We start from the raw sequence: 22,088 nt of genomic DNA, 5'->3' as shown, positions 1-22,088 counted from the left end.
GTCCACAAAGCTTTACGATCAAAAAATAGATTGTCAACTGAAACGATACGCGGTGAGGTGGGAAACGCGTAAGAAACAATACTGTCAAGGGTAAACAGTATTGCACACCGAGGGGAACCAGAAGAACGGTTTTGAAACAGAGCGCAGCAATACTCGTCTGAACCCGATGGTGGAAAAAAAAACTCCAACAATGGAGTCGATGCGCATGCGCACTATCACCAAAAGGAGGCGCCACATTAACTTGTGACTAGGAAGACTTCTTCGAACAAAAACAATTTACAAACATCCTGACCCAACACTAGATGGCAGTAGTATGCAAAGCATGTGTATCTACAGCACACATGCCTCAAACACACACATATATATATATATATATACACACACATACATACACACACATATATATACACACATGTATATATACACACACACACACACACACATATATAAACAATGTGTGGTAAAGGACTTTGTTGTAAAAGCATATGCAATCTGAAAAAATGCACCGTAAAGGCATGTAGAGTATTTCCCTTCATGTTCTGCCATACAACCCATTAGGAAGTATAAGACTACACTTGTTGCAATTGACAGTCAAAATCTTCCTTTTTTTTAATGGCATATTAACTCCTTGTAGGTCTGCTTGCCTCTCGCAGAACATCCATGCACTCCAAATCGATAACTAAAGGAATATATGAAGGACGCTGAGAGTCTAGGCTCAATGTTTGGGATTAGTATACTGGAAGGTTACACTCTGACATGGTGGCAGTGGTCACTACGCCACAGGACTCAAATAGTCAGAAACCAGATTTGCTTGTCTTCCTGTTCAGAGGGGCCTAATCTGGCAGTTTTGGTTGGACTGCTCCCAGTGAAGGAGGAGCAAGGCCGATTTCCATATGGCTGGGTCCTGACTGAAGAGGAATGGTGGTCAATTAAAAAAGAAAATGGACTGGCTTACGTCACAGAGTAATTAGCAATGACTGAGACATTCAAACAATCAACCCATCCATATTTTGTTGATTTCTGTGTAGCTATACTTAATAGGGTAAGTCACTGTCACAACATGCACAAGACACAACAAAAGAAAAGGTGCATTGAGTGGTGGGACATAGTCAGGGACACCGCACAGAAAAGGGCCCAAGATAAGTAAAAGGGGAGGCCCAAAAGATAATGGATTGGGGGCAAGCAACAGCTGTACAAAAGGGTATGCGTCCTCAAGGGCAGACAAAGCCACACAGAGGTTGTGAAGCCAGACCAAAGACAGGCACATAGGGGCTGGGGCCGCAAGGTGGGAAGGGAGAGAGAAGAACCACTAAAAAAAAAAAAAAAAAAAAAAAAAAAAAAAAAAAAGAGAGCAGGAAGAAAACCAGAGTCATCCGCAGAGGAGGAAATTCTCAGATGGAACAGTCCTAAAAAAGCTGGTCTGGTGAAAGAGGGGCCCAAGGCAGGAAGCAGCTGCAAAAGTGGAAGGTGGACATGAGCCCAAGGGGTAAGACAGATGGACAATTGGGAAAAAAACCAAAGCGGGAGGCAGCCACACAAGGGGGGTGGGGGGGGGGGGGAAGGTAAGAAGCAGTAGCACGAGGTGAAAGGTGACGGGAAGGTTACGCCCATTCATTAGGCTACAGCATATGGGTTGGGATTCTGTAAGGGGTCCTCTGTGAAGAAGCTTGTATGGGATCGGACAATGGGCACAGCTTTTTTTTCTCGTCTTAAATACTCATGGCATCTCTTGTGAATTGTTAGCATATTTTCTGCAAGGAATAGTTCAAAGCACTTCCCCATCGCTCCTCAATCCTCCTATTTATCTATTCTGAGTCAGGCTGCTTCACACTACTTTAGTAACTCATTCTCTCCTCTTTTGCCCCATCTTGATCCCTAGGCAGTGTTCTTTCCAACCTGTGACATTCTTCCTTCTACCACGTCTGTGTGAAGCCTTCTATAGCCACCTAACCTTTCTGGTGTCCTGTTTGTGTTTTATGAGTTCATGCCTATTTTCCCTGTTTGGGTAAAACTGTAGTGTATCAACTTCTCTAGTAGTGCTGCGGCTAAACTAATTACTAAAGGGACTCAAGGCGCTTGAAGGAGCCTGGATAGCGCCTCACAGGCACTAAACCTTACTTGCATTGTCAAGGAAAGCCCCCGCGACGCTGGCATTACCTGAATTCCACACCTCCAACAAGAGGCCGTTATAACCCAGGCAAAACTATTATTTAAGTCCTGAAGATGATCCCCTTTATTAATTGAGCGTGGGATCGAAACGTCGACACCTATGAGTGGGCATACATTAAAGCAATGTTTATCTGAATTTGTATGCACTACTCGAGGCGATACTGTTAACTTTTGACTTGAAACAGTACCCTGCCTGCTCTTTTCCTTTGCCTGAAACACCCCTTTCACTCTCTTCTATTTTCTTTTCTCCGGGTACGGGACAGGAGTGTGCCTTACTGCAATGAACTGTTGTTGTAGAAATTTATTTTGACTGAGAATCTTTTGATTAATAAATTTCCTGTCCGGCTGGGCAAGGAAGATAAATATATAGCACCTATTGTGGTCTATATAACAATTGCTTATTATTTCACCACTGCTAAGGACCGTTGTTTCCAAAAACTTAACTGACACCCATGGTCCATAGCTACCCGCTGGGTCCCCCTTGTTCCTTAAATTATTACATTTAATATAAGCATTATAAGTATAATAGCGTGCAGAGCCTCAACTACTATTCTCACTATTGAATTAGTACCAGACATTTCAAAGTGTGCCGTGCACAGAAAACCTGTGCCTTGCACACAGCGGATGCTCATTTTCTGCAACTGAAGAAGAGATTTGCAAACTATTTATGTCACAGATTTGAGAATGAGCAGCACATAAATTTAACTTTCAGGCAGTTTATGGGCTCTGGTAGCTCTAGGAAGAATGGAGAGGTGTAAAAGGGTGGGTAAGGCCTTTAGAGGAAGTTGCACAGCTCTACTAAAAGAGTAACCATGGGTAGGGTTGTTAGTATCTCCAGTCAAAAAAGGAGGGAAGATGTTAACAAAAGTAATTTTGTTTGAGCATCAATTCTCGCACTTAAGATCCAAATAATCATCTTAAGAAACGTGTGGTATGCTCGGGGTGGGGAAATCGGATGCCACCAAAATATCCAAAAGGTCCCCCAAATCATTGTGATGTATTTAAAGTAACAATAGGGAGAATTTTGACAGACTAGACACCAAAAATGAAGCATCCAGTTTTTGGACTAGCTTGCACGACAGCCACGTGCCTGGACAATATAGAAAGGGTTTTAGAATAAGAGAAAGAAAAAAAAACTGCGAGAGTGTAAGGCAATAGATAATAGATATCCAATTGCACTCACGTTAAACTCAAGTACTAGCCAAAGGACAAAGCTCATGCACTGACAGACCAGAGAGGATTTATTTTACTTCATCTCCCATTTAACTACTCTCACATAACTACTATTTACAGACAATTCTGCCCCCTGGTTTTAGGTGATCTCCACGGTTATATCTATCCAGGCTCCTTCAAGCTCCTCGAGTCCCTTTAGTAATTAGTTTAGCCGCAGCACTACTAGAGAAGTTGATACACTACGGGTTTACCCAAACAGGGAAAATAAGCATGAACTCATAAAACACAAACAGGACACCAGAAAGGTTAGGGGGCTATAGAAGGCTCCACACAGACGCGGTAGAAGGAAGAATGTCACAGGTTGGAAAGAACACTGCCTAGGGATAAAGATGGGGCAAAAGAGGAGAGAATGAGTCACTAAAGTAGTGTGAAGCATCCTGACTGAGAATAGATAAATAGGAGGATTGAGGAGCGATGGGGAAGTGCTTTGAACTATTCCTTGCAGAAAATATGCTAACGATTCACAAGAGGTGCCATGAGTATTTCAGACGAGAAAAGAAAGCTGTGCCCATTGTCCGATCCCATACAAGCTTTTCCACAGAGAACCCTCTACAGAGTCCGCAATCTTGTATGATTTACTTACCAGACTCGCTTTTTTCCATGTATTCAGAAAGTCCAGCATCACCGCCTCGTCCTGCACCTCATGAATAGGTTTCATGTCCAGAGGTCCTACAGGCTTCATTGGCTGTTGAAACAAGCAGAGGAATTAACAGGACAGACTTGTCACCTGTGTGCATTTCCACTCACAAAACAGAAAAGGTCTTATTGGTGCGGGCTGGGAAGAGAGTGGGGCGGGATTGACTGTGCAAACTCGTGTGTATTAGTTATTTATGGGAGCTCATATAGCAATCTCCTATGTATGTATATGGGTTGGTTGGGCCTTCAAATATTGCAAAACTCAATAAAACTTATGAGGAGAAAAAAATAGAAAATAAAATCAAACAGAAAAACATACAAACAAACCCACCAAATCTGAATTGAGTTTTCTGAATCAAACTTCTTTGCATTCTCAACACAAGCCAGAGTGCAGGAAATACATAAATCCTCAAGCTAAAGGGAATGCATCAATCATCACACAAGTAGGAATCTACCTTCCATCAAAGTAAAGAAACAAGTCTGCATTTTCATGGTTAAAAAAAACTTTCGAATGAGGGCGAGCGTGGGAAAGTACCTCTACAGCAAGTCAAAACATGCCCAGTGCCCCCAATCTGCAGGACCTATGCTTTAAGAAGTTTAAACTAGTCACATTCTATAGGAGTAGAGACGTGAAGCCAGTGTATTTAAAAAAAGAAATCTTACACTAATAAATCAGCAAGGGATTTGTCAGGAAAAAAAAAAATCACTTGTGTTTGCAAAACACAACCAACTTTCCCCTAGAGGAGACATTAGCACAAACAGGAAGGAATAAAAGGAAAAAAAAGTTGGGAGTGGCTGTGGGATGGGTAACCCAAACCACAAACAGATGATAAAAAGATCTCATCCTTTGAAGACACTTTGTAGAGGTTGAGAATAGAACTGTTAGAAATTGAAATATTCAAACTGAAGAACGTGGTGGAAAAAAAAAACACATTGATACTAGCTTTTAGGCCAAAACTACACCACGACTTATGCAGCTAGAATAAATAACATAAAATGAGCTTCATGCAGTGCCAGCCTTTGAAAATCCACACAGCCTTACGTTCTCATCGCCGGGCAGAGGATCAAACTGCACTGCTGGTTCTGGTAGCGGTGTCCCTGAAGGATCAACCCTCTGCAGCCGCATTGACCTGCGACGAACGCCGTTCACTTCTTGCACTTTGATAAACGGTCTAGGAAATGTAGAAGGGGGTTCACAGGTTAATGAGCTTCGTGAACACATGCAAATATAGGCATACAGTGAGATTCATCTACTTAGCAAGTTCAGGGTCAGAGTGCAAGTTGTGTCATTGTAGAGGAGGCCTGGCCTATGACGGATTTCAGATTCACTAAAGTAGATGGAACATGACTTGGTAACGATGGCAACGCTTACCATCTTTCAAATGACTACCTTATACAAAATGACTTTCTTGTCCAGATGTCCCCTAATAAGCCAGTCCTCCTGCCATACCTGAGAAACTTCGGTGCTCCTGCAAAGTGTAACCATTGTTGGAGGACCCTAACAATAATGTGATGCAGAAGCAGGCTTGTCTCATAGTCTCCCTAACAAACTAGCTCTTCATTTGTCGGTTCACTTTACCCTATATGTACTGCTGCTGTTTGAGTCTGTAGAATAAGGCAGCAACTCTGGTCTTATGGCTAAACTTAAAGGATCTACGTTTGTTAAGATGTACCAGAGGCATTAGGGGCAAGACGTGCCACGTTCTTCTGATAAAAGCAACTTAACGAGGGGTCTCCTAAATTAACATACACACTCATGGGCTTACATTGCGAGTGTGACTTTCCTGTAAAGTCGTTCAAGTTCCACGACTTGTTGAAACTGTGAAATACAGGATATAAGAATGATTCAAAGATGAAAGAATAGTTTAGAAAACTATAGCCAGTGTGTTGCTCAATTCCCTACTTCTATGAATCTTCTCATGACGCCTGAAATGGCAATGAAATATCAAAATTTATGAACTGGCCTAAAGCGGTGCAGTTGTTGGAGTTAGCAGATAGGCTTCATTAGGAGTCTGTGCATGTGTGAGCTGTACATAGTTGTGGGATGGAGAGGGTAAGAAGCATGGTGGGGTGGTTGGCGGGTTGTTTCAGAGGCATGTTGTTTTTATGTGAACAGGTAATTGGGGTATGGCTGGTTTAGGAGGGTCCTTCTTTGCCCTAGGATCTGGAACTCACTCCCGCCCGAAACCAGGCTTCTCTCTTCCACTACACTCTTTAAAAATGAAGCAAAAGCTATCCTCATGGCTAAATACACTTGAGCTTTTATCTCAAACACTGTTAATACTCTGCATCGATTTGTACTACATGTTTGACCCCACGTGGCGTGCAGATGTTTACTTCCGCTTCCAAAGGCTCCCAGACCTCCAGAAACCATGGTCCTCATTGCCCTGCCTCTTCCATGCCTATCCCTTTAAGTAATACAAGGTTATTGTATGGCCCACCTTTGCAACATCAATGAACCCAAAAGAATTCGCACCACCAAATAAAACCACTCTGATATATACAACCCCTCACGATTACCTCAGTAATATAATATGGAGATCAAAATAGGGGCAAAAGTTTCACCTTTTCAACTGACGAGAAGGAATCTTCACTTTTGTCTTTTTCTTAAGAGTCGCTGCAGTCTGCAACAGAAATTAGAAAAAAATTTTTTTACGTCCTATAGATACAAATACTAAACTGTCAAACCCAGAAGAACATCAAAGCCTTAGGAGGATGTAATGTCTGGCAGATATATAGAGAGAATTCAAATCTCCTTTGTATAATTCTAAACTTCTGACGAGTGCCTTACTTTCATAAATGCCACTCTGGCCTGACCAGTTTGAAACCCTTCCCTACCACCCAATCCATTTCTTGAGTTTACTGTGGTCTTCTTGCGTGATAATTTGATTTAAGATTAGTGATGGGCACCTCAACCTGTGTAAAGGGCTGCCTACACTTATGTGCCACGTTCACTATCCCCTTAAACTATTGAGAGATCCCCCAAAAAAGCGGCCATACTGCAGACTGAAGGCTCTGTGCAGAACTGCACCACTCGGTGTTGTACAACAGCGACACCTCACCACAGCACTTTGGTGCAGCACTGCCAATAATAAAAAATAAGAATAATTAATTGCACAACATGCATCCCCCCAGTTTGCCAGAATGGGGGGAGGAGGAATAATCTGTGCAAGGCTGCTTTCCAAAACTCATACAGTTAGCACTTATATAGTCGGGGTGGGAGGCAGGGAGGCGTACTGCAATATTAGTGAAAACATGAAGTAAGGTACAAGAGTTTTGGAATGTTTTTCGAAATTGTGAGCAGAAACTGTCGGTAACACAATATACCAGCTCGTTCAGAGGGGCTTAAGGATGTTCTCATCTCTAGTAGCTTATACCAAATTGCAACCACTCTTGCGGGGTTAGGCTGAAGGCTTCTTGAGCAGTGCTGCCCTGGACCATCCCTTCAGCCACAGGAAACTCAGCTATGCAGTCACAAGAGAGCACTCGCACTACAATACCACCAGGGAAGGTGTGACAGGATGTGGCGCAGTGCTTTTGCACTGGCAACCTGCCTCTCCTGGAAACACAATCAGTGATTGCTGGGTTAGTTTGGAAAGGTGTGGTGGAGGAGAGAATCTTAAGGTCTTGGGCAGAAGGATGTGGGAGCAGACATAGCTATCACGGCACTTTAGCATGGAAGGGGTCTGCACCAACTTCAAGCAAATACCAGGGGCTTATCAGTCCTTCGTTGGCTTGGTCAATGCTTTTTGTCAAGACCGTACTTCAAAGCATCGACAAAAAGTATTTTATTTCTGATGAGATGCAGTATTGGGAATAATAATAATAAACGGCGCGAGGAAACAGCTACATCAGTGCATGAGTGTGCGCATGTGTCATCATTTATCACACATGCATGCGCTTTCGAAATTATTGATGCCTTTTCTTTTATTTACAGATCCAATATCAAATAAAACATTTTTTTTTAAATCAGCAGCATGTAGCACTATTTTTTAAAGCAGAGGGGCCAACTGAAATTTTCTGCTTCTGCCCCAACATCTAAAAATAAAATGGACCGAGGGTTGTGGCCCATAGGAGTGAGCAGAGTGATTAAAATTAAAAAATAAAAGCACGATCAGAGGAGGAGAGGACAAGCAGCACATGAGGGAAGAGAACAGCACTGGGGGGTATAAGGAGAAACACACAAGGGAGAAACACTGAGCGTGGGGGAAAAAGACACAAGATAAAGAGCAGCACATAAGGTAACGAGCAACTCCGAGCGTGGGGTGGGTATTTGGTGGGAGAGGAAGCACACGAGGAAGAGGAGAGCAGGAAGGAACATGCACTCTCACAGCGCTTGAGTAAAAACACAACAGTTCCCTAAACGCTAGCAATGGAAGGCTATAAGTCAGCCAACCAAAAGGATGGTAAAGACAATGGCCCACATGCATCAACATTGCCATTTGCGATTCCTTATTAGCGAAAAATAAGGATTCGCTAATAAGGAATCGCAAATGGCTATGCATGAAGAAATCGCTAATAAAATAGTGATTTCTTAAAATTCCTTAATTGCGACTCGCAAATTGCAAATCGCAATTAAGGAATACCTCCCCATTCATTCCTATGGGCCTAGAGGCCCATAGGAATGAATGAGAAGACATTCTCAATTTGCGATTCTCAATTAGAGAATCGCAAATTGAAAATGCAATTTCAAGGGTGCCAGGGTGTCAAAAGACACCCTGTTGCACCCCTGAAATCTGCCTATAAGTACATCTTGCACACGCACATGCCCCAAGGGCATGTGTGTGTGTAAAATGGAACTTTGAAAAATGCACTTTAGTGCATTTTTCAAAGTTTTTTCAAATTACCATGAAGGTCAACTTCATGGTAATTTGCTCCCCCTATTAGCGAAATTGTTAATTATTTTTGTTTGATGCATTGCATTTAAGGAATCTCAATTTGAGATTCCTTAAATGCAATCGCAATTTTGCGATTTCTTAAATTGCGAAAAGTACAAAAATTATGATGCATCCCAAAAGTTCAAATTGCATTCGCAAACGGCCGTTTTTTTGCAATCCGCACCATTTGCGAATGCAATTTTCAAAGCTGCATGTGCCCCAATATGCTCTAAGGGAGGGACAAACCGGAGAAGGCAGGTCATTGAATAAGAAGCAAGCATCGAGAGTAAACAACAATCAAGCCAACAAATGGTAAGCAATGGAGAGGCTGAAGTTTAATCTGTTTTTGGAAAGCACACAACAAGTCTTTTGCATTCAGACATCTTGTGCTGTCTGGTGGGCGATACCTAAGAATGAGCTACTCTGAAATAGGCCAATGGCTGAAAACTGTTTGACCAACGTGATGCAAATTATAACAAAATGATGATCACAATGATTTAACTATTTTAACACTTCTAGTAGCAACACATAAATCAGTATATCCCCAAAATATACTAACATACAAAACTCACCTCAAGTATATTTAAAGCAGCAAAGAACTTTGCGTTGTCCTTGATACTCTGCAACCTCTTCTTTTCGTACTCTGATAGCGGAGCCGGTGTGCCCTTGAAGACGAAAAAAAGGCTTTATATCAGAAGTCACAGGGACTGCGTAGGGTAACCCATCTCTCACTACAGGGGTCTGATCATAAAGATGATAGTCAGCCCCGATTAGCGGAATCACTAGGATCAGAATTAGATAACCTCCCTTCACTTTAGGGGTAATCGATATACTGCAGACATCCAGCCCACTTTACAGGGGCAACGCGATTTTGGAAAGGAAGCCCCCTAAACGAGTCACAGAGATCAAACAGAGAAACACTGCTCTTAACACAGACTAGTACCTTTTAACCCCCCCACCCCCCAAAAAAACCATTTCATGCTCTGAGTGAATACTATATAGGAATCTCAATCACTCAGTACAAGCCTGGCACACTTAGAAAACAAGCTTGAAACTGTACCAACCAATTGCTGCAAGTCAGTCTGTGTTTCGGGGCATCTTACCAGGAAGCTATCCTCATGGTCACTGTCTTCAGTGTGGTCATCGCTGTCACTTCCCGAGTCTCTGTCTGCTGTAAGTGTCTGGGGCTTCCTTTGACCTCGGACTTTCTCCTTTCTTGAAGGCTCCTGACTCCTGGAATATGCCTCCAACAGGCGTTTCTGTGGTCCTCGTTTCTGTGGAAGCAGTGCTGGCGTGTTCGAAACGGCAACAGGCAACCTCTCCAGGGCGATACGCACTGAACGTCGAGGTGAGTTCTTTACATCTGGCTTTTCTTTGGGGGTTTGTTCCTGTACCAATAAATCAGACAGACAAGCATACTCAAAAACAAGAAAAGCGAAGATTTTTGTGGGCGATGTGTGAGAAGCAAGACTCATGGAAATCAGGGAATATACAGCACCCAATGCCTAGGATAGATTGTTTGGGATCAAAGGCAACATTTCTTCATGTTTATTTTGTCCACCGGAAAAGTACACCCACTGCATGAGGCACAACCCATTGGCTAGCAGTTTTGCAGTGCCTCATTATTATTGTCTGCTGCTGCAAGGGCAAGATATCTATGCACATGTAAAAGATGCTTAAATTAGTATACATAATTCATTATTGCAAAGCATTTATTGGTAGGGCGATGGCTAAACAGGAAACCGAGTGAGTTATAAGTTCAGCTTGCTTCACCAAAAGTTGCTCCAATTATAAAACATCTAAAAATGGCTGCAAAATATAACTTTGTGGAGGTTTGCAAGGTATCTACAATGTGCTTTGAAAATATGAAGGATGGAAACAGGAGTAGGGATTCTCCGAATTGAAATAAAAACATACGCCGCAGCTAAAAAAAAAAATACACGTTTGCAGACAGTTTTGCTAAACTATTGAAACTTATGAAATTTGCTTTCGAAATATAATTTCACAAAACATTTGCACCTTCAGCAAAACATATTAAAGTTAAAGATACTTTTGCTAAATTTGCAATTTTTAAAGGACAACTTTATATCCATTTTCTCTACAACATCATTTATCAAGCATGCAGGTTGCATTCCAAGATTTGAGAAAAATGAAGTACCAGGATAAAACTATTATAATATGCAACGAAGAAAAAAAAGTGTGGACCCCATCTTAAAGAGAGACACTAAGTGCACTGTAGAGCAAGTACCTTGTCTGTGGGCAGGTTTACAACTGTCAAGAATTCACAAGAGTTTATAGAAGTAGGAGCAAAAGCAAATATAGAACCACATTTGTAGATGCAAGTAATGCAAATGCACTTGTTGAAACTTTTTTTTTCCTCCATGGAGAAACTCCTTTCCCAATACCCTACCTCGTTTTAGAAGGTGGTGGGGTCTCAACCTACCATGAAAAAGATTGTACTCCCACCATGGTCAATAGTAAATTACATTTTCTTTTGAGAAAGAGGTTGTAGATGAATTGGTGTCCTAGGCACTTAACAGCAAATATAGCCTGGGTTTATTTACAAGAATACTTTGTATAAACAAGTGAATATTGCAAAATAAATCTGCCCGAGCATGTACCAAGCCACTTTGACAGGAACTAAAATTTAGAAAAACCAACAAGATATGTAGACAAAAAAATTATAAAAAAATAAAAGGACATCCATCTATCTATATATTCTTAACTCTGTTATATAAGCAGAATTCTGGAATAATTAGAGAGCTGGCACATTTACAATCCATCGGTGATCAGAAAGCTAGCCTAAACAGAACCCATTCACAAATAGAGATCTACATATATAGAGCCTGTGAATACTCAGATTTGACTCAAACAGAGCACTAGCCTGATCAGCATAATTAGAATGGTGTCCTGATCAGAATTCTGCTAGAATCGAAACTCTGGCTTAATGTGAGCCCTACTGGAAGAAATGGGGGCAATCCCAGTATTCCTAGGATCTAGGGAAGTTATGTATATACAATAATACAGTGTTCCATTCGGGTTTGTTCAAGATCCTTCACAACTTAAGGGAGCCTCAACAATCCCAAGATAATCCCCCATAACAATCAATAAAATACAGATTAAATATTAACGATTAAGTGCACAGACCGCTATATACTGCAATGTATTCTTCTAAACATTGCTAATAGTATATAGCGGTCTGTGCACTTTATTTTTTCACCATTTTCACTTACACGGCATCTGCACCAGGTGCACCTATAGTTCGATCTACGAATGAATCGTTATTATCCATAATACAGTATGTGTACTATGTTTTTCATTCATTGTTATTGAGTTGCACTTGCTGAGGCTCCCTTAACTCCATCGGTGCGGCGCATTTTCCCGCTGAAGATTCGAAAATCCCGCGGCTCATGACAAGCTCAGCTTGGTAAATGAGTTCTGAACGGGTCATACAGTAGGACACTAGGGTGTTCAGAGGTCTGGCCACTTGGCCAGAATGGTTTAAGTACAATGTTAAAGGGGCAAAAGTGTTCTGGTAAAGGGGACGCAAGAAACAACACTCTAAAAAGGGAATTCTTCATCCTTGCTGACCTGCTGGATCTGTTACGCAGGGAATGGAAGCTTGTGTTGACTGCCTTATGCATGACAGGAAGCTTGTGTTTACTGCCTTATGCAGTGATTTGCTACTGCCGTACGATACCGGTCCTAAAGAAGCAGAGCATGCGCAGATGAGGCCTGATTTTTACATATTCTGTGATGGGGTTTGCTTGCACTGCTACTGCCCGAGCTCTACCTGTCCTCTGAAGGAGGGAATCTTGAACTATTTCTGCCTAATGTATGCTTGTTCAATGAAGAAGTGCAGTTTCCATAGAAAAAGTAAAATATATATTGAATGCACTTGCATAACAACCTTTCATAATATTTCATACGAGATCTCTTTAGCCCTAAGGAATGCACCTGACCCCGGAAGGGAAATATTCAAACAACAAAACACGTTGAAAGAAAAAAGCATTTTTTTTAAATCAACATTCCCGTTTTTAGGTCGAGCTATTTATAGCTCTGAACTATTGTAACAAAATCTTTGACCAAGAGGATTCCAAGCCGGATTCCTCCCAATGCATGTGGTCTACTGAATCGTGACACTTCGCCAGGCGCGCGCTTGGCCTCACTCACACCCAATACTGGTTCCCTCCCACTCGCTCGCTCCCCGCCTCCCACCCCCATCCGCCTCGCACACCACATCAAAGGCTGCTGCTCCCCCGCCCCCGCCCCCCAAACGCAATGCCGAGAGCTTGTTTCTCTTTTCACACGTGTGACCGATTGTTTCATTTTCTGCGCAGGAACTATGAACAGCTATTCACACAGCATAGACTGGATTCCCGGTGGCCACACTTCCTCTGCTGTTTGCTGGCTTGCTCGTTCTCCTCCCCCGCTCTCCAGCTCCCCTGGTTCAGTTTGCCTGCTTCTCCTTGCATTTTCGCAGGCTTGATGAAAGATTTGCGTACTTGTCTATTTAATACCCGAGAACTTCCAACTTCCAAGATCTCAGCGCTGCCTACCCCCACCCTACATACACACACCGAGGAATGCTGACCGGATTGATGTCGTAAATTGAAATTATGGCGGAGCCGAGTCACAAGTTATCCAAGTTCCATTGTGCGCACTATTTTGTTTCTTGTTTGCCTCAGCTTGGGCATCAGAAAAGCGCACACTTCACGGACGCTGTGCTTCATGTTTCGGTTGGTATTTGCATTGTTGGTTTAATTATTGTTTTACTTTAGAGGCTGTGCACCTTTAATCGACGTGCCCACTTTCATTTTCACTATAGCGTCCGGTTTCCTGCTTGAGGCAGCCTGCTCACCCTGTGACGTCTCTTTTTAGGTTTTGCCTGGCGAAAAGATGCGCTCTGCGCATCTTTTTCGCGCAGGCGAAAACCTCTTGAGATGTATACGGGAGACAGGAACGGCCTCCGTCTTTCATTGGCTAGCTCCATAAATGGAGGCTAGCCATTGGAAGACGGGCCTGTCCGTCAATGCCGGACCAGATTCGGGGGCGTTCCCGAGAATTTTTGGCTTTTGGCTACGTCACGCGACGTCAGCCAAAAGCCGAGAACGCCCCCGAATCTGTTCCGGCATTGAGCCGGCACCCGCCTTCCTGCTTGTTTCCCCTTGCACTCGGGAATGTCTTCTCCGCCTGTCACTGCTGTTTGCCTCCATCTTTCTTCAACGTCTTTTCACACTCCTCTTACACAAAGTAAAGGCATTATTTCCCAGGTGCATTATGGCTTGTCTAGGCTTACTTTGGTTTGTACAGATGGAACGGTGTGCAGTGTCAGGGTAAATGGGCGAATAAGCACAGTAACAAAACACACACGTAATCGAGCTGAGCAGGAAAACGAGCACAAACACGAGAGCGAGAACTCCCCGAAGGCCGAAGCCAATTACCGACTGACCTGAGGTGAACATTAGCCACAAGAGAGACACGCAGCGGCATCAAACAGAGCAGGGTTCACTGGCTGGAGCATGGAGGATGCAAAGCCTATACAGACAGGGGCGAAGCTGTCCTTCGTGCAGCAAGTGGGGCGGCACCGGGGCACAGGGCAGTGAGGGACCCAGGGTCGTGAGGGGCCCGCTTCATCCACATTAGTGGCTGTATTTAATACCAAACCAAATCGCCTTGCTTGCATTAGCCCCTATGGCGCGTTGGCGCCCATGCTACGTCACTGCATGTGAGAATGTGTTGGAGGAAGAATTTTTAGCTGCATAGCTATCCATGGACACACCTGTCACCTGCACAACATGGCCCCTGTGTAGGCCCTGCTGTTTAGAGGTTACAGGCCTCAGTTACGTTGCCCTGAGCACTGCCATTTTCTCTTAGCTTAAGCAGAAGCAGGTCTGACCCAAGATTCACCCAGCTGCTCTTGTCTGCAAGGACCCGCACCCCTACCAGGCCCCACCTCATTGTATATTTCGCACACACTGTAGAAGTCAAGTTCCTCTATAAATCTTGCAACATACCCCACGTCCCCCACCTAAGCCATGAATAGAATAAGGGAAGTTCCCACCACAGCTACGTCAAGCAAGATATCCGATAAACTGAGGATAAATGTGGCAAAATATTATTGCAGACTGCCTGATTGACACATGAATAGAACCCCTCGAAGCAATACTAACACATTTCTGTCGTCCATTGATAGTTTAATAATAAACTTCCAGTCAAGTGGCAGGTCTCAGTCTAGACTGGAGTATGTACCACAATTACAGGAAAGAGGCCATACCTAACCTTACGGGTGGGAAAGGTACAGGGCAGGCCAGTAAATGACAATGGACGGGTATGTGATACGTGGTGGTGTGGGATGACGTAATTATCATCTCATGTGTTTTGGACAGTATAAGAAGGAGCCCCGCAAGAACATCAGCGGGCAACTCCTCGTCTGTTTGTAGGTATTCAGACCGAGAGTTGTCTCCAAGGGCCCTTGATCTAATGTTCATACTTTTGTGCATGTAAATATTTTACTTGTGTTATGTTTTAACTGCCTTTTAGATAAGTCATTTCATATCTGCATATGTACTTTTTTAACTTGTTCTCTACATTTAAGCATTTATATTGTGGTCTTAGGACATCTCACTGATATAGCATTGTGAGCGTACCTAATGATAATAACATGTACTCTGCATTCTAATGTATCTTGCAGGATTACACTTATAAGCAAATGTGAGTATTCATCTATGTGAACAAGCACAACCGTTTTTATTCAATCTGCCTCAGAACTCACAAGTGTACTTAAAGCAAAATCTCTCTCCCTTAGCAAATGTTAAACTGTACTTAGTATATTCAAACTGTTATTAATGACTATTCCTAGAAGCTGTGTCTTCAAATAAATTGTACAATTCTCAAGCTTCAGTCTCCAAAGCTCATATGTATGTTTTTTCCTGTTTTAGAGCAAGAGGTCCAGGACTGCCCCGGTGCAAATTAAGCTGTCCTATTTCCCTTAGTTCTCTCTCACGGTCTCCCCAGCGCGGCTTCTGAGCTGCTGCACCGACCGAGTCCCCTGGCCCCTCCTGCCCCTAATTAATCATCCCCTCCGTCAAATGAGCCAACAATGGAAGAACTGAGAACTAAAGAAAATAAGAACCGTGTGATATCCAGCTGCACACGGCAGGGCCAGCTCAAATACACACTATCACATTACGTCAAACTCCCAGCTGCAGACAAGCACCGGAGACTCCTCGAGGCTGCGCGGACAGAGCTCCAGGGTTCCCAGGTCCGTGCGCGAGCCCGCTCATCACAGCAGGCGTTTCATTTGCATCGTGGTACTTGCAGTCACGTTAATTCAATGGTAACCAGGGCTTTAAAAGGGGCGGAAAAAAATAAGTGTAGGTACTTATCAAATTGAGGTAGGGGAGTGGCTAATGGTCGGATCTATAGGTGGGGCATCCGTCAGATATTCATGGTCACTTGCTTTGCCCTTGTTAGTAGTCTCAAATTGACTATATGTGCAGATTCCCTCCGTACACGTGGCACAGCATATGAATGGTGAATAATGGCAAGTTGCTGCTATGAGCCACTGGAATATGTATGCAGCCAAATGCATTTAAAATGATCTTGAGCGAGGCAAACGGAAGCCACAAGTAAATTCGGCTCATCAATAGCAAACAAAGACCCAGGCTCGGACATCTTAGATGCCCGTGTACACACACTCGGAACACCAAGCACAAGCATGCCTATGCAGTTTATTATACACAGCCGTTCTACATATACATATTTATACATGCTTACACTCCACTAGGCTCCTCAATTGTATTGCCATAATTAATATGCTTGTTGTTTATTTAATTAAGTGTTCACTCGCAGCGGGGGGAGGTTAATGTACTGTAGACCTGTACTTGTTTATATCTGTATCGAGCCCTGCACTAAACTAACCATAAAAATAGCACCAGACGTTGGGTGGTACACATTTAAACACAGAGACCATTTGAGATTCAGGATTCTTGCAGACACGTGCGCTTCTAGGAAGTCTGACTATTAACTACGTTAGCTGTCTGTCTGGACGACCTGCCATCCATTCTTCAAAGACACCCACAAAAACGATGCACCGAGAGAGCGGGCTACGGTTTAGCCCCGTTCAGCCGTTGCCTTCCACACAGTGTTCATTCTTTGCCATTGGGGGGGGAAGGGCTGTCATCAAGGCCGTGGCATTTCGTGGATGGTGACATTTCCATTAGGTTTTGGTGAAGGGGACCGGAGTAGTCCTATTTATTAGACTACAAATGTATTGTGACTCTGGCCTTGAAATTGAGAGCCAATAAGTGTTAACTAATTTACTTTGCTGAAACAACAACAACATTTTAATTACTCGTTTTTAGCTTTTTTTGTTTGGAAATTGTGTTTTGTTGGAAGGCATCAACATTCATAAAGACAGAGTTCTAGTCACTGATTGCCCCTTAACTTGTTTATGGATTTATGGCATTTTTGTTTGCAATGTAAATACTTCCATGTGTATAAACCTTCTTGAAAGTGCAACAAAAACGATGGCACGTTGTAAAACATATCTACTCTATGCAACATTTGGATGTGCATGCCTTTGAAGTAGACCGTATCAGACTCTGTTTCATAACACTCTTCTTTGAAGGTACACCTTGAATCTGCTAATGCAATCTGTTCAGCAAAGATACCCTACCCTACTTCCAGCCTCCATACTGTTTAGCCAAAAATGTTGCTTTTCTGGGATTTTCTTTCCAGGACAGCTGGGGGCAACACACACAAAGTGGTCCAAATATTACCAAATAATTCAGAGTGCAGATTCAGAGTGCAGAGGCAGATTCAGAGTGCAGAGGCAGATTCAGAGTGCAGATTCAGAGTGCAGATTCAGAGTGCAGATTCAGAGTGCAGATTCAGAGTGCAGATTCAGAGTGCAGATTCAGAGTGCAGATTCAGAGTGCAGAGGCAGAGTGCAGAGGCAGAGTGCAGAGGCAGAGTGCAGAGGCAGAGTGCAGAGGCAGAGTGCAGAGGCAGAGTGCAGATTCAGAGTGCAGATTCAGAGTGCAGATTCAGAGTGCAGATTCAGAGTGCAGAGGCAGGGTGCAGAGGCAGGGTGCAGAGGCAGGGTGCAGAGGCAGATTCAGAGTGCAGAGGCAGATTCAGAGGGCAGATTCAGAGGGCAGATTCAGAGTGCAGAATGCAGAGGGCAGATTCAGAGGGCAGATTCAGAGGGCAGATTCAGAGGGCAGATTCAGAGGGCAGATTCAGAGTGCAGGATGCAGATTCAGAGTGCAGAATGCAGACTCAGAGTGCAGAATGCAGATTCAGAGTGCAGATACAGAGTGCAGATACAGAGTGCAGATTGTGTGGGTGACTATGTGTGTGTGGGTGACTATGTGTGTGTGGGTGGCTTTGCGTGTGTGGCTCTGTGTGGGTGTAAAATGCAATAGGTCATGCATTTGCGAGCGATTAAGCTATTGGCATTGTAAATGACAAGGCCATTTATTTAACGATTACGCTATTGGCAATGTAAATGACAATGCCATTTATTTATGTTTTAAAAAAACACATAAATAAAAATAATGTCAAGAGCAATGGCAATAGCTCTAGCTTTAACAAAGGCAAAACCATTGCATTGTAAATGCTTGTTTTAAAGATGGTGTCAGGGTTACTTGTGAATCTTACATTCAAATTTTAGAGTTACACGATTTGTGGGACTTTATTTCATTCTGATTCTGTTCTCGCCATCTGAACCTCTATGGCATTTACTCCATTTCTCTGTATTGCTTATTTTGAGATTTTTGTAATAAAACTCTTTAATACATCTAGAACTCAGTTATTCGTTGGTCCCAGTTACTATTTGATTTATTCTGTTAATATTCGTGGGCCTGATGTCGTTGAGGGTGGTGACTTACTGCAAGCAAAAAGGGTGCTGGAGCTGAATCACCTTAAGTAAGTTTTGGGGTGATCAAAATATTGGGGTTCAGTTAAATATTGGGGTTATGGCTTTACATTAGTGCTCATGTTGTACCTTGGCATTATGAAGCTTCACCTTAAAGTCTCTATTGCACAAACGATAGAACAATGCTTGTTGTAATGTATATGGAAAGAGTGAACTCCCAAAAGAAAAGCAGAGTTCACTTCTGGTTTTGTGTGTGAAACAAGCGTTTTTTTAAACGGATATAGTAAAAAAAAAAAAAAATACAGCTGACGAGTAGCTCCATGACATGTAAAACACATTTGGCAACATCACCAACCATACTGGGGTTTTAGGCCCATAATGAAAGAGTTAAAAACACGACTGCCGCCACCACAATGCAACATGCTGTAAACAGAAAAGCTAGGAATAGAAAATGGCATCTGTAGTATTTTGGAATACATAGCATGGAATTGTAATGTGCTGGCCTCTCCAGAATACAGAATGGGTTGATTAAAAAGAACAGGAGTAGGAGCCGAGAAGCTGGAGTGGTCAGATCTCATTTGGATGGGGTCTCTGCTTACTTCGGATAACTCATCAACCATATGTGTGAGTCACCTGCCTTTTCAAACCATCATATGTCATTAGGTCATTGGAAGACCCGTGAAATTCAAAATAAAGTGTAATTCCTGACCTACTGCCTTTTTTGTAGACAGTTACAGGTTAAACAGCCCAGCAGATGAGAGGAAAGAGATAGCCATGCAATTGGAAGCACCCAATGCTAACGGGCTACCAGTCTTTGGCTAAACAAACTGCATTCCAAAAATAATTACAGGAACAATGCATGCAGCAGACCCGGAATTTTTCTGAAAAGACATTAAGAGGAAAATGGTGTGCTGGCATCACTCATCCAGAGCCCATGTTCAGCGTAGAGGTTATTGTGATTTAGGTGGGGCACCTGTAACATCACTGGGATGTTGGCTTCCTCGAACAAAGGCAGCACGTGGTGCACATGCTGCCATGCAAGGGCCACCAGCTCATATTCATTAAAATTAAGATAAGATTAACTTTATTGGGGCAAAAAGTCAGACACTCACTTAAAAACAGGTAAGTTAGACTTGTGGTTGCACATTGAAACTCAAAAAAACAATCTATAGTTTACACAACAGCTGTGCAAACTATAACTTTCAAATCAAGCACAATACTCACCTCTGGAATGCTAAACTAGTTGCAAAATCAGTGATTCTGTATTTTGTTATTGATTTTCTTTCGGCTGGGGAAGGACAGACAGGCTAAATCCTCACCCTCAACCTTAGCCAGAGAATCTCCCCTTCCTTCTTTATAGTTTTTTTTCCCAGAACATAAGAACCGAGTGTCCTTGTACTGTAATGGCAGCCACAACACTTTTCCAAAAGTTTGGGTCCACACTCAGAGACCTCCAAGTCTATAAACCTGACTTGGGGTTACGGTCCTGAAATGGTCGAAGGAAGAAACAGCTCCCTTGGCCAATTAGATTATATTTTGTTTTCTTCTTTTTGGGCAGTGGAAGACTGTATGCCTAAGTTCATTCACATCTTCTAATTAATGGTCGGGATCGCTCTATAATTTAAACTCTTCATGCCTCTCCCAAAAAATTAAGTGTTAATTTCTCAAAAACGACTTAAAAGATTTCCATCAATTCATGCAAGTGCACTTCCCTGAATAACGTTCTACTGTCATGCGAAGTTCGGTGTAATTTTGCTCAGTGTTTATTTAGCTATATATCGGAGACTAAAAAAGTCAAGAGAGGCAAGCCACAGCCATGCATGCCAAAGGTCTGGTTTGGCTCTAAGAGTACCTACTTGAGCTGAGCTTCCAAAATATTTGGCATCTAAATCCGCAACAAACGAACAAAATATGATAAAGTCTATTCAAAAGTTTAAAAAAGTGCATGCATAAGCGTTTTACCCAAGTACATCATTGCATTGACAGGCGAGAACTAAAAAGGCGAATTTTAAATCATGAACATTTTCTGCCCCTTGCAATGACAACAATGCCATTAGTGGACTAAGAGGCAACTATTGTGTCTCTGGTGGTCTACGAAGTCTAGATTCCAATCCTACATTGAGCACCATTGTAGACTATTAAATCAAACACAAGAGGCTTTTGTACAGCACATACCCTGAACTCACAAATTTGAAGAAGCTGTGTGATAATGAAGAAAAGGGAGACTTGGTTCAATAAAATATTTGCATAGTATACCACAAGTTTGTCAAGCGGGAAGCAGAGACTGATCTCAGGTTTTCTGATTTCACAATGAGCAACTTAGTTAGTAGATGGGCATCTCCTTCTGTCTATTTTCAGCCAGGGTTAATGCTGCCTTTAAATCCTGTCCATGAAGCTGAAGCGTGTTGGCTAGCAGAAACTACATAACACTCAGTTTTGAGCTCGATGGTCTACGAGGGCCTCGAGTTGAGCCAAGCAAGCACCTGGCTCGAGCTTTCAGTGGCTTGCCCGCCACTGGTAACATACGATAATCTATAGTAAATTAATTAGAAGAGGGCGAGCCACTAAAAGCTCGAGCCAGGTACTTGCATAATAGGCAAGCAGCGGAGTTCAGGGAGAAGCGACAGACGGGTGGGGAGTTGTTTTCCCCATGTATCGTTTAATTTTCTCGGGTCGACAACCTACCTGAAGCCTTTGCAGCGCCCCTGGGGAGAACTTCTCAAGCCCGGGCATGTCAGTCTCCATCCCCTCCATGATGTGCGTCTCTTCGCTTTTTTAAAAAACTTCTCCGATCACCTCCACTTCTTTCACGAGTGCTGTCTTCCACTCTTTGTTCTTGTGTAAGTTTTGTCTGTTAAAAGTCTGCGTCTATGACTTTGCCTTCCCCCTGAGTCTCTGCCACCAGATCCCCAAATCCAACTCTTCTCTTTCTTTCCCGCCAGCACTAGTTTCATAACTAGCCGGCTCACAAAGTGACGTCACAGGAAGAGTCGGCAATTAGGGCGGGAGAACTGTCTCCATGGAAACCACTGTTGTAATTGTATAATAACCAGGAAATGGTTATACAACCTTCCGTTTTTTCAGCAAAAGGACCAGCCCGTGTGTGGGGTAGCATTGTCTTGTTTCCTCTTGGAGCTCCGACTGACGTACTGGAAATAGAAACAAGCATTGGAAATGCAATAGGGCTCGCATTAGAAAAGTTTGAGCTATTGGTCTTATACATGAATTTTTTTATTTATGTGTTATTTTTTAAAATAGCTAAATTAATAACTTTGTCAATTACAATGCCA

General features: G+C 42.9%; 1 protein-coding gene across 1 annotated transcript in view; it reads right to left on the bottom strand.

Moving 5' to 3' along the window:
- WDR76 (WD repeat domain 76) overlaps positions 1-21,772 on the bottom strand; it is a 75,137-nt gene extending 53,365 nt beyond the window's left edge. The window contains exons 1-6 of the mRNA XM_086957900.1: positions 21,484-21,772; positions 10,019-10,303; positions 9,488-9,580; positions 6,604-6,662; positions 5,081-5,210; positions 3,986-4,087 (exon numbers count right to left, since the gene is read on the bottom strand). Coding sequence (XP_086814026.1) covers positions 3,986-4,087; positions 5,081-5,210; positions 6,604-6,662; positions 9,488-9,580; positions 10,019-10,303; positions 21,484-21,552 — 738 coding nt within the window. The 5' untranslated portion in view covers positions 21,553-21,772. The remainder of the gene's footprint in view (positions 1-3,985; positions 4,088-5,080; positions 5,211-6,603; positions 6,663-9,487; positions 9,581-10,018; positions 10,304-21,483) is intronic.
- Positions 21,773-22,088: the final 316 nt, after the last annotated feature.

The sequence above is a fragment of the Lissotriton vulgaris genome, chromosome 2_1 (assembly GCF_964263255.1).
Source record: "Lissotriton vulgaris chromosome 2_1, aLisVul1.2, whole genome shotgun sequence".
Taxonomy (NCBI): Eukaryota; Metazoa; Chordata; class Amphibia; order Caudata; family Salamandridae; genus Lissotriton; species Lissotriton vulgaris.
The sequence above is the reverse complement of the archived record's forward strand: the minus strand, read 5'-3'. Positions and strand labels throughout refer to the sequence as shown.